Source organism: Festucalex cinctus, chromosome 8 (genome assembly GCF_051991245.1).
Source record: "Festucalex cinctus isolate MCC-2025b chromosome 8, RoL_Fcin_1.0, whole genome shotgun sequence".
Classification (NCBI taxonomy): Eukaryota; Metazoa; Chordata; class Actinopteri; order Syngnathiformes; family Syngnathidae; genus Festucalex; species Festucalex cinctus.
Window position 1 is genome coordinate 21,764,695 of NC_135418.1, and position 13,254 is coordinate 21,777,948.

Here is a 13,254-nt window from a genome sequence, read left to right on the forward strand (position 1 = left end):
GTTGGAAAACCTGGTCATACACTGTTGTGGGATGTCCTGCCACTTTAAACCAGGAGTTCTCAACCAATGTGGTTGTATTCCTCATTCTTTTACGGACAGGTGGATCCCAGTGGTATTCAGTTAAAGAGACTAATTAGGAAGATTTATACACCATTCTGGCATCCCTCAGCCCAGTCACACAATGCTGCGGAATGATATATTCCACTCCTCAACCAGGGGTTGCCACAAGACAGCCAATGTGCCTTTTTGGGGGGAGGAGGAGGATGGGTCATATTTAAAGGAACAAGCTGACCCCTTCCAAAAAAATTAATTCAAGAGTCTTGGTAACGTGAACGTGAATCATATGCACCTACATCCTGGCACCTTTTGTTGGTTGCACACTGCCATGGGGTGGTCTTTTCCACTCATCAACTTGGTGTCGCCATAAGTTAGCCAGTATGGATTTCTTGTTCATTCTGGAATCAACAGCATGCCAAAATTAATCCAACAAGTTTTAGATGTACATAACCATGCACCTCATGCTGGTAAAGCACTACTGTGGGATGGCATTCTACTCTTGAACCAGTCGGTGCAAGTCTGAACATGGCTGTGTTGGTCAGTCTATATTCAAACAAACGTGTTCATCGCAGAGCTGTTCAGTTCAAGACCCTCATGATTTTAAGGGAAAACCATACTTGGTCGCAACAGTCTGGTACTTTTTGCTAGTCACACAAAGCTGTGGGATGGCCTTCCCTAGTTTTCAACCCAGTCAATGTGGTTGTGTGGGTCACTCTAGAACAAACAGCACCCCCAAATTAATCCAAAAGTAAGTATCATACACAGATTGGCACCTCATGCTGGTCACACACTGCTGTGGGATGGCCAACCATTCTTGAATCAGTCATTGCAAGTCTGCCAATGGCTTTGGCAAAGCTTTAATAATGTGAGGGAAAAAAACGTGCAGCAACAACAGCCAGACATGTTATGCTAGTCACACGCTGCTCTGGAATGGCCATTCTCTTTAACCCATGATTGTAAGTCAGCTAACATGGTTATGTTGGTCATTCTAGAGCAATGAACCGAATCGTATTTGTAGCCTCATTTTGTGTGAATTAAGGGCTATATGCAGCCACAACACTCTGGTACTTCAGACTGGTCGCGCACTGCTGTGGGACGGCATTCCAACCTTCAACCAGTAGTCGTCGCAAGTCCTCTACCAGAAGTTGTTGAAAGACACTATTGTGGATTGGTCACTATAGAACAAACAGCGCACCCAAGTTTATCCACCAAGTACAAGAAAGAACCATTCATAGCCTGGCACATCACACTGCTGTGGGATGGCCTTCCACTCTTGAACCGGTTGTAGCAAGTCTGCCAGTGTGCTTGTGTCGGTTACTGTAGGCACACAAACAGATGTAATAATTTGATCAAGCAAACACGGATTTCCAAGCTTTTTGGTAAGATTTTTATTGTGCAACCCAGCCGACTCACATAACACTTTCTATGTTGCAAAAATGTCATATTAAAAGTCATTTTCCTGTCTCCCTGTATTTGTTTTCTGTTTTTGCTGGGAGGGAGTCTCCTCACAGTGTGTTTTTTGTCCATGTGATGATTCTTTGTTGACTTGTCTGCTTTGGTTATCTTTGTTGTTACTGTCTTGTATGTGTCCATCATAGGTAAAATGCAGGATGGCAATATGGAGAGCAACCAGATTAAAGGTAACCAGACCGCATCTCTCCTCCGTCCTTTCCTCCTCCTATCCCTCCTCCTCTTCCCTACCTCCTTCCCTCTGGTGTGCAGTGTAAGCTGTGGGTCAAATGCAGGTTAAATTCAATTCGTTTCCACAAGGAATGTGCACTTCTAATGCAGAAAAGGATTCTGGGGAATTAACTCTCCCAGACAATTAAAGAGTTGGGCCGTATCAGAGCTGATGTTTGGCCTTTGTTTAACCTGGAGTCTTATTAGGTTAGCCTACAAACCCCCTCTCCTCCACTCCACTCGCTTCCCCACTGCTGTGTCTGCCACTGCTGTGTTGTCCTGTTGTTGTTCTTGTTCTTCTTGTTGACATGTTCTCGTGACGACAGCAGCCTCGATAATGTGATCAGGTCCATCCAGGCACCTGAAAATGTTCACAATCCTGACAATACCCAATATTACTTCAACTGCATACCTTTTTGTCATTGTTCATCCATTGTTCGTTAATCCCAAAGGATTTTAGCATTACACACAAAATGGGCTCAGAAAACTCTTAATTATATACTTTAAAGAGGCTCTTTATTAGACTTTGTCCTTGACTCTCATATTGACACTTAATGATCTCATGTCATAATTGACTCTTTAGGCTCTCATGTTGTGGGTGACTCCATAGGCAAGGGGCCACCAACATGTTGCTCGCGGGCACTAGGTACTCTATTCCCCAAAGGACCACATGGGTAAAGCCCCAGCCTCAGATGGTCGCCCCACAAAACGTGGTCTGTTTGAGGTTTCTTGCCTTTGTCTCCAAGTTCTTGGTCATGTGGTTCCTTTAGTTTTCTTCTCCGATCTTTTAAAAATGTTGTGGAAGTGATCCTTTGAAAATTTAAACACAATTTATAGAAATTGGACAATTCCTGTTGTTGATGTCAGTTGCATATTCCTAACTTAATAAGTCACTGTTGATTGTTAAATATTATTAACAACATACATTATTTTGAGTACATTTATTTCAAAAGTTTGTATCAAACCGTTAGCCCTTTGCATTAACCAGTACCCAAGCGGTAGCTCTCATTTTCAAAAAGGTTGGTGACCCCTGCTCTAGGTTCTCTTGTAGTAGTTGACACTTGAGGCTCTTGTATTGTAATTGATTCTATAGGTTTTCATGTCATAGTTGAATCTCTGTGCTTTCTTTCACGGTCGACACTTTAACTTCTCATGTTGTGGTTGGCTCTAATTGTGGACATTTGAGGCTCTCGTGGCGCTTGACTCTTTAGACTCCCGTGTTGTGGTTGACTCATGGTTGACACTTCAGGCCACTGTGCTGTAGTTGACTCTAGGATCCCAGGTGGTAGTTGATACTATAGGTTCTCATGTTACGCTTGAGTCTTCCATAGTTGACACTTACAAGCTCCCATTTGGCTGTTGGCACTTCTGCTGTTGTCATAGTTGACGCTTCAGGCTGTCATGCAGCATGGTTGATCTCTACTCTCATGATGCAGTTGACACTATTGTGGTTGTGTCTCTACGCCAGGGGTAGGGAACCCCGGTCCTCGAGAGCCGCTGTCCCACCTGTTTTCCATGTCTCCCTCCTCCAACACGGCTGATTCATATTATTGGCTCGTCAGCAAGCTCTGCAGAAGCCTGATAACGACCCTGTTCATCAAATCAGCTGTGTTTGTGGAGGGAGATATGGAAAGCAGTAGGGGTGTGAATTGCCTAGTACCTGACGATTTGATTCGCATCACGATTCATAGGTCACGATTCGATTCGATACCGATTAATCCCGATACGAATTTCTAAGTTGCTTGTTTTCCTCAAATTTAGAAAATACTAATCAGTAAACTTGTACATGTACACTCTAAGATTTGTATGAAAATGTATTATTTATTTATCTGAAACTTCAAGTCATCTTCCATTCTTAAGGTTTGAACCCTAACCCTAAATAAGACGTTTTATTCAATATTTTTCCATAAAAAAATGAATGTTGAAAAATTGATTCGGCCGCCTATTGAATCGATTTGCGAATTGCGAGCTGTAATATAGCGATATATTGCCGAATCGATTTTTTTTTAACACCCCTAGAAAGCAGGCAGGAGAGTGGCTCTTGAGGACCAGAGTTTCCTACCCCTACTCTACGCTCTCCTTTGTAGTTGACTCTCTGCTCTAATGATGCAGTTAACACATCAGGTATTCATGTTTTGGTTGAATCTCTATGCTCTCATTTTGCAGTTGACACCATCAGCTCATCGAATTTGTTGTTGTTGTTGTTGATGTTGTTTTTTGGTAGAAACTGCTATAAAATCCTTGGTCTGTGGTTTCTAGGATGCACATGTATGAAATTTCAAATCCAAACCTGCATATTTTTATGGTTTTATTTATATATGTTGGCCTACATGGTGGCATTGATCATAGTCGTCCCGAGGGAAGCTGCATACTAATTACCTCCTGTTTTGATTTTTCCTCGCTAAACCCAGTTGTCCCTTTTCACCCTTTTCCCTTTCATCTAAACTCTCAGTTCCTGACTCTGCTCCTCGCTGTGGCTTTGTGCTCATTGCAGTGAAGAAGCAGGATGGCGCAGCCGCCATGGAGATGCAGCCTCTTAAGAGCGCCGAGGGCGGTGAGGAGGAGAAGGAGCGAAAGAAGGTGTCCATTCCCAAGAAGGAGAAGTCGGTGCTGCAAGGGAAGCTCACAAAATTGGCCGTCCAGATTGGCAAAGCAGGTAAAGTGTGTGTATAATCTGCCATTTTGTAGGCAGTCCTAAAAAAAAAAAAAGAACTTAAAAAGCAGAGTTTTGTTTTTTAAAACAAGACGTTGAAAGTGACTTATTTTATTTCCATTTCCCTTTCGTTTTAGTGCCTCTTTTGCAATTTGTTCTTAATTATCATAACAACCTCATGCTATGCTTAGGGGTCAGAGCGCCACCTGTTGCGTTGGCATGCACTTGACAGCCTGCTAAATGTGTTTTCTCGTGGAGTTTTTAAAAATACTTTTGTACTTGTGGACCTACACATAAATTTAGGGTGTGAAGGAGTGTGTGTGCATCGGCAGGCATTTTTAGCACAGTCAACATGCCCACGTTGTGAGTTTTCTCCTCTGCAGCGATGGCGTGTAACATGCATGTAATGTTTGTTCCTTTAGCTATGTACTTAAAAGTTGCCTAAGAAATTATTTTTGAGGGACTTTTTTTTTTTTTCGAAAAAGCTTTTGTTCTTCTGAAAATTCCTCAAAGAAAGTCCTTGTTGTCATAGTGACGCCATTGCATCAGCCAGTCGGTGTGAGTGACGGAATGAGGACGTGGTGTCAGAACAATGCAATGCTGTGGATAGATTAGCATACCCTTGGATCATCAGGTGCTCTCGGCGCAGACTGTGTGGACTTTGTTCACTGCGGGAGCTTGTGATTTTCTCACGCGTGTGTGCGTTATGTTACTATCGCGTCGCCGTGCACTCTGCCTGACACCCGGTGTGGCGCATCGCTAAATACCGTTTGAAGCTTTGCGAGGTGACTTGGGGTTCAACATTGGGCACAAAAATATACTCTGCAGGACATATGGCATTGCATAGCTGAAATTCTGGAAAGCGCTATTAGTTGTCTATTATTCATATCTTGCCAGACAAGCAGAAATTGCATAGAACAGATGGATGTAATGCAGTACACAAGGTTTTTGGACGAACAGGATGAGCTGTTGTGACCACAAACATGCTGTACAATTGCTAACAGTCCTAGGAGTGTACAAGAAGAACTTTGCTTAATTAGCCACATACTGTGTCACTCAATCTAAAGAAAAGGGTAAAATCCACAGATGCCCAGAATGAAGTACATACACAAGGTCTTCCAACTAACACAGCAGCTAATGTCACAGGACCTGCCGCCGTGACAACAAACAAAATACAATTGTTTACAGGTACTTAGAGGAGTACCTAATATGTTGTCTAAAATGTTCCAAAATGCAAATGACATCCACAGTAATAAATATATTGCGAAATGTAAAACCTCTCAAAACTCATTTTCATTTGAATGGTAAAGATAGACTTTTTGATGCAGGGCTTGTGTACCTAACCAGACTGTGTACAATGTGCAATGTCAAAAATCTTTGTATTTCCCCCAACAAGCTGCTTGCACTATAAAAAAAATATTGACTCCCAGCAGTGGGAATTGCTCACATTTGTCGACTGAGCTTAATCCAAATACAAAGACTGATTAAAGCACTTGTACCAGTTGACCTTTTGAATTGGCGACTAAGCAAAATTAGGTTTGAATGATTACGCTTTATATTTACTCTGTACTTGTGCTTGCTGCCTGGAGGCTCCGTGATTTATCTCTATATCGGGGATGCTGCTGTAAAGACGTCACCTTTTAGTACAACCTGTTTTCCACTGACATTGTAATGTGCAGATGATATTCCTGCGACATGTACTATGCATGATGTAATTCAGAAAAAACATCTCTTAAAAATAATGATGAAAGACAATCAGATTATGTATATAAACAAATTGTACTTAAGACATGTTTTGTTTACACATGACTGGCCTGCTTTGTACTAGAGGTGGGCGAGTACCTATAGACATATTTGATGGTATCAGGTACTCGTGGAGGCTGCTGATACCAGTCGCTGATAATTAGGGGAAACAAATAATCTGAAATCGAGTAAGTCCTCCTCAGCTGTAGATGGCGCTACAATGCAGCAGTTTGACATTATCTATATCAAAAAGGCAGTCTGTTGATTTTTATTTTTAATTTATTTGATCATTTTGTAAGTAATGTTATGGTGCGGTTGTAGTTTGAGATTTCAACCATTTTGAGGGTTTCAAGCTAAGGTTAGTGTTTCAAAGTATTCTTGGGATTTCTAGTTGGGATTGCAATGGTTAGGGTTTCAAATGAATGTATTGTTCCAGCCAGGTTTAGGGTTTGAAATGAGGTTTTTTTTAACCTGGTTCAGGGTTTTAATGTAACGTTGCTAGAGTTTCCAGTTCAGGCTTAAAATGAGGGTCTTAAGCCTCGTTTAAGGATGAGAAGAAGGATTTTCAAGGTGATGTCAGGGTTTCAGTGTAGAGATGAAGGATGTGTAACATTGTGTGGTATATTTGCCCAGGGTTGCTCATGTCGGCCATCACAGTCATCATCCTGGTGTTATACTTCGCCATCGACGCCTTCGTCATCCAGAAGCGTCCTTGGCTGCCCGAGTGTACGCCCATCTACATCCAATACTTCGTCAAGTTCTTCATCATCGGCGTGACCGTGCTGGTGGTCGCCGTGCCAGAGGGTCTGCCGCTGGCCGTCACCATCTCTCTGGCCTACTCCGTCAAGGTGACACTATCGCGCCGGCGCGTCTTTTTAATAGATCGCCTTGGTAAAACGATTTTTTTTGGTTTCGACCGACAGAAAATGATGAAGGACAACAACCTCGTGCGTCATCTGGACGCGTGCGAGACGATGGGCAACGCCACCGCCATCTGCTCGGACAAGACGGGCACGCTCACCACCAACCGCATGACGGCCGTGCAGTGCTACGTCGGCGACGTGCACTACAAGGAGATCCCCGAGCCGGGGGTGCTGCCCCCGAAATCGCTGGACCTGCTGGTCAATTCCATCTCCATCAATAGCGCCTACACCACCAAAATTCTGGCAAGTAAAGCTTTTTATTCACTGTTAATTTATTGATGTTCACGTCTTATTCACTGTTAATTCTATTCATTTTATTGTTACTATGTTAAATGAAGTCATTGATTCGCAAAACTGCTCTACTAAGAAAAAAAAAAAAATTCCGAGCATTTTGGAGTTCTTTAACCAAAGCTTTTTTAGTTAAGAAGACTTGACCTTATTATTATCTGCAATGAACTGCACACGTTCTTTCCTCTCCATCATCTGATGGTAGAGGAAGACTTTCATGCTGCGCCGCCACCTTGGAGACAGGAAGGCAGTCAGTGTCCTTGGCTGCCTCTTTACATGCAGGAGGCATTCACTCAAACTTGTCACCTTGAGAGCACTTGTGTAATTTTGCTCTAATCTGATATTCAGAGTGTAGCAGACTGCAATTGGATCCAATCTGCCCAAGTGCAGCAGACGGTGCGCTCGGCGGATGGATGCTCGGGGAGAACTTGAGGGATGGAGTCGTACATGAAATCGAATACCAGTTTGCATTAAAAAAAAAAAAAAACTTCTTCCGTCCATCCACTTATCCTGTACCTCATGCTGTACCGTCAAAATGATTCCCACTGGGAAGCATCTACAGAACCGTTAGGCTTGAAAAAGCCATTAGCTGAAATGACCATTCTAGATGCACTCGGGAACAAGTTGTCGTAGTCGTTTCGACAGAAATTGTACAAAATGTTCCGCACCACATTATTAGTTGCTGCACTTGGATTTTACCACATTGTTCTGCTGCCATTCTTTTCCAACCTTTTTATCTCAGCTTCTTTTTTTACTTGGGGTGGGTTTAACCGAGAAATCACTTTTTCTACTCCCTTACAGGAGCATCTCTTTATATTCCTAACAATAATTATGCATACCGTAATTACCATGTGTACCCATGGATGTCATAGGAATTAAAAAGTTGCAAATTATGAAAACAGAAAAAAAATTGTAAGATAGGATCACAAGTTAATGTTTTTGAAATATTCAGTTTTAATGTTATGACAAGAAAATCTTGACAGGATATTAAAGTAAAAGTTTGAGGAAAGGAAATCCCATTTTAATAAGTGAATTTCAAAAATACAACTTACCCGACCGCTACAAATATTTTGTGCTGATTCCATTATTTGGCAGAATAAAATTCCGATAACCGATTGCTAGGCAGATTAAGGTGAAAAATATATGAAGAATTAAACTGCGTATGCATCATGATTTCATGCGTCAATTCCTGTTAACACTTTGCTCCTTCTGGTGTTTGCCTTTGCCACCAGGGGCCACTATAATACAGACATGGATAATAAACGAAGAAGAGTTACACAACTAAGTTAAGTTTGGGCGAGGGGGGGGTGCATCATGAATTGGATGACTCATAAATTGAAGCACCATTGTACTATTCTTTGTACTGTATTGTTCTTTCTTGAAGCTTTTGTCTTCCCCTCATTTTATTTAATCTTTGTCTCATGACAAACACTTGTTTGACGGTCTTTCTCGACAGCTCTCAAAATGTCATCAACTGCTGCTGTTATCCTCAGTTGATCTGTACCACATCTGTTGCTTAGTACAATACTGCTTTATTTCTTCTTCAAGATATTCAGAATTACATTATTTTTTTCAACATTTGCATTTGCTTGTTTGCCCATAAAAAGCTCTTGGCTTTCAGTGTTAGTTCTGAAACTGAGCATAGACATGTAGTGAGTGAATTTTGCTAAGGTTGTGTATGAAATCCTGATGTAAATAACTGGAAATGTTCAAAGCTTTCATCCACTCTTCTGTCATCCACTCACCTTCATCTAGACAGAAATGAGTGATCTCATTTTCCTTACATTTAAGTGGCCACACTTATTCAAGGCAGTTTGTAAGACTGTGAGTATGAAGTGCTGCTGTTGTGCGGATCTTAAACAGCCTTCGCTGCATCTGTATGTGAACAAAACAACATGTAAAGCGCTTTGAGCGCATCCGCTAAAAAGCCCCTACACCACCACTTTGGCCATTCGCGAGCACAGACGCGCTCATCCATCCATACAAGCATGCATTAACACGCATACATGCAGAAATGTGAATACATTTATTCTTTAGGAGCTCTTGAATGAAAACGAAACGCAAAGCATGCAATTAAGGAAGGAAATTCATCCAGGAGCTGAAAAAAGGGCCATTTCAGTGGAATATTTAGCTCTTGATGCCCCCACCAGTCACTGTGTCCCGCCGGCCCTGCAGTATGTTAGCCGCTGTTCTTATATAAGAAGCCAATCCTGTGGGTTGCCAAGATGGCTGTGGAAGTGTTTGATGGCCGTCAAACACACGGCGGCGGCACAAAAGGCAAAGAACGTAATCTTTAATACTCGCATCAAGTCTCCTTACCACCTCGATGACATCATAATCCAGCCACTATTCTGCCTCAAGTGGAGATGTATCATCCTGTAGGGAGGAGTTAGCACACACTAGGCACACACTCACCGTGCAACAAAGAAGTGTGTGTAAAGGTAGGCCAAAAAATATACCCAAATATAACTACAAAAACCTATTTATGAAAAATTTAGCAAAATCATGTGATTGTCATTCAACCCAAAGTTTGAAAGTGGATTTAAAAGCATTTCCACTCCAGGCTAACTTCACTTATATTATATATTGGCAGCCTATTCCATTTGTGTGCAGCATAACACCTAAATGCTGCTTCACCATGTTTGCTTTGAAACCACTAATTGACCCAAGTCTGCAGACCTCAGAGCCCTTCTGGGTTTATATTCACTCAGAATTTCTTTAATGACTAGAGGACCATTCACTGATTTATAGACCAGTAGCAGAATTTTAGCAGCTAGTGGCTAGTACTTATTCAAGAAAGAGTAGAGCCGGGGGTAAGAGTGCAAATGTTGTGTAATGTCAAATTGCTAATACATAATTTCTTATTTCTCATCTAACTAACAAACAAAATAACAAACCTGTCTTCAACTTCTTGCTGGCTTTTAGTACTTTACGTTTGTGTTGCATTTTTTTAATGGACATTGAAAAGACACAGCAGGATTGTGAGAACCTGTATTGATTTCACAATTGAAGTGCCCTGTGATTGGCTGGTGAATTCAGGGTGGTCCCTGCCTCTCACCCAAAGTCAGCTGTGGAAGGCTCCAGCTTACCTGCAACCCTAAAGTGAGGATAAGCAGTACAGAAAATTAATGGGTAGACAATATAAAATACAACATTCTGTTTTTTTTTTTCCTCTGCCAAAGCACCATCTGCTTTGTGCAAAATTGCCACTGATGCTGATAAATGGCATTACAGTACAAAAGAAAGCAACAACAATGTGGTTTCTATGATGAAGCATTGCTCATTTTGGCTCGGCACGGAGGTTCATTTGGGCTCCATTTGTCATCTGGAGTGTCTTGTATGAAAACCACCCCCATGTAGTGATTAGCATAGTTTTCTCATCCCTCATTTTGGGACAATGCACACTTCTTCTCATCAGAGTTGACAGGGCATCATCATGATATTGACACTTTTTTTTGTGAGATTTTCCCATCTCATTGTGGAATCCACACTTCTACTGACCAGTACCCCACTGGCGATGCAATTTGTAATTGTGCACCATAATGATATAGAAGCAAACGCCGGTATTATTTATCCACCGTTTGTTTGGCGATAATCAGTGAAGCTTAAAGGGAAAGTAAACAAACCTCTTTAATGACATTGGCCCAGACCGGATATTCCTCAGCAGAATGGCAAGAAATGTCATGATTGGCCCGCCGGGACCGTAACGCCTCTTCACAGTGAAAGTGATATTTATGTAGTTGTCTTTTTGCTCTTTTTACACACAATCTGATTCCACTTAATGTTTTACAAGTATCTCTTGAGAGGTTATTTTTGACTGCAGTAGAGGGAAATGCTTGGACACAGGGCACATAAAGGATACAGTGATGTGTCTTCGTGGCAGGGGTTTGAGGCTGTATTCTTGTTTCAGGCTTATGATAGCTGAAAAAAATAATGTTAACTGAAATTTAACCCATAAGAACCCACGGTGATGCCAGTGTAACAAACACTTTGAACCCCCCAGTCTCTTTGTTATAAAACGCTATGTCTGACTTTATCCCATTAAAACCCTAAGTGACGCATACTCAACATCCTGGAATGAAGACCATGTGATAGTCATGTGACTCTGTCAGGAACTGACTACTCCAATATGGTGGTATGGCTGGTGTGTTAACTTCATAGAAGCAGACAACATCAAAGACCTGTTATTTGATGCTACAGGTCATTTCAAACTCATTTGACAGTTCCAAAACTTTGTTAACATGTCCTATAGTACACTCAACCTGGTCTCACCAGATTTATTGAAGAAACTAATATCAAACCAGGTATTGAAATATCGCTGTGTCATACATGTCACATTGGGCTAAAGGCCGTAAAATACGAATGAAAAATTGATGTGACATGTTTGTCACAATAACAAAATTGGTAATAATCTGCCCAATCTATTTAGTGGAATCTGGTATTATTCAGTTGAAGTATGTTCTGCTTGTCAATTAAAAGTGTACTGAACAAATAGAAACCTAAAAGAATGTGAAAGTGAAGCATTGTTTGGTATGCTAATATAATGCTAACAGTTTTATTATCCAATGCTTATCCTATAAAAGAAAATATCTAATTATTGTGTATTCTGCACTGGGAAAACATCTTTACTTGGCATGGGAGGAGATGTTGTGGTCAAGCTGTGTGAAACTCTCCCATCAGACCAAAACTACACAGTGTTTGCTGACAATCTTTTTTCTTCAGCACCACTGGTACTCAAACTTCTTCAGCAGAAGGATATAGTTTTTGGGAACTCTGCATGGCAATTGCTTGGCTGGGTGTCAGCTTGAAGATGATAAAAGTCATGCCAAGAGAATCAGAGGATCTGTTGATGCCAGGGTGGAAAAAGAAGAAAGGCTGGTCATTGCCAAGTGGTATGACAACAAATCTGTTACCCTGATCTCATCCTACCGTGCAGTTGAGCCTCAAGATAATGCTCGACGCTGGAGCAAAGCAGACAAGAAATTTTTGGAGGTCAGAAGACCAAACATAGTGAAAGAATACAACACATTCATGGGAGGAGTAGATCTCCTTGATTCATGCATTGCAAGGTGCAAGTACCACATGAGGTCACGGAGGTGGTACCTCTACTTGTTCTGGCACACCATCATGTTAGGTCTGGTTAACGCTTGGTTGATCTACCGCCATGACTGTAAACTGCTTGATGTCAAAAATGTACTGCGACAAAAGAGCTTCCAGGCAGAGGTTGCCACTAGCCTCATTCTTTTGGAGGCACGAAAAGGCCGACCATCACTCAATCCTACATCTTCACCACCACAATCACGACCGCCAAAAAGGGTTCGGCTTGGAGTTCCAGATGATGTTCGCTCTGACCAAGTTGCACATTGGCCTGTGAAGTGTGACAAACTTGCCCGCTGCAAGCACTGCAAAGTCAGTGCAACAACCACTCTGTGAGAAATGTGATGTGCATCTTTGCTTCACTGAGGAACGAAACTGTTTCAAGTCTGACCATCTTGTGTAGGCTAAAACACTTTTTGTTTTTTGTTTTGCACAACTTTTGTTTTTCGGGTCTGTTGTTCAGTTCTTTGTACCCATGGTAGCTTGCTACGAACGCCTCCAAATATGCAGTATTATTTATTTTTGATACAGTTGGCAATTTTGTGACAAAGCAAAACTGAATAATTTTATGTAAAACTTTATTAAAGTCACAGCTACAATATATGTTGTTGAAATGCAAGTAAAAGGCACTTTTCATGTAACAAGGACTAAAAACTTTTATGTTTACTTAATGTCAAATAAAAAATATTGTTTACCACTAACGCCCAATGTGATATATATGTAACAATACAGATCTTTGGTATGAAAAAGTGTTATTCTGAAAAAAACATCAGAAATGTGTTTTATGTGGTCCACTTGGTCTGTTAATATATT

General features: G+C 41.4%; 1 protein-coding gene across 11 annotated transcripts in view; it reads left to right on the forward strand.

The window, feature by feature from the left end:
• The window catches only part of atp2b2 (ATPase plasma membrane Ca2+ transporting 2), a 90,558-nt gene that overhangs the window by 47,054 nt on the left and 30,250 nt on the right, over positions 1–13,254 (forward strand). For 8 of the 11 annotated variants that reach the window (XM_077528475.1, XM_077528473.1, XM_077528472.1 and 5 more), the window contains 4 exons: positions 1,656–1,697; positions 4,232–4,393; positions 6,767–6,981; positions 7,057–7,299. In XM_077528475.1, the coding sequence (XP_077384601.1) occupies positions 1,656–1,697; positions 4,232–4,393; positions 6,767–6,981; positions 7,057–7,299 (662 nt within the window). The remainder of the gene's footprint in view (positions 1–1,655; positions 1,698–4,231; positions 4,394–6,766; positions 6,982–7,056; positions 7,300–13,254) is intronic. The other 3 variants (XM_077528476.1, XM_077528478.1, XM_077528480.1) reach the window with 1 other exon arrangement.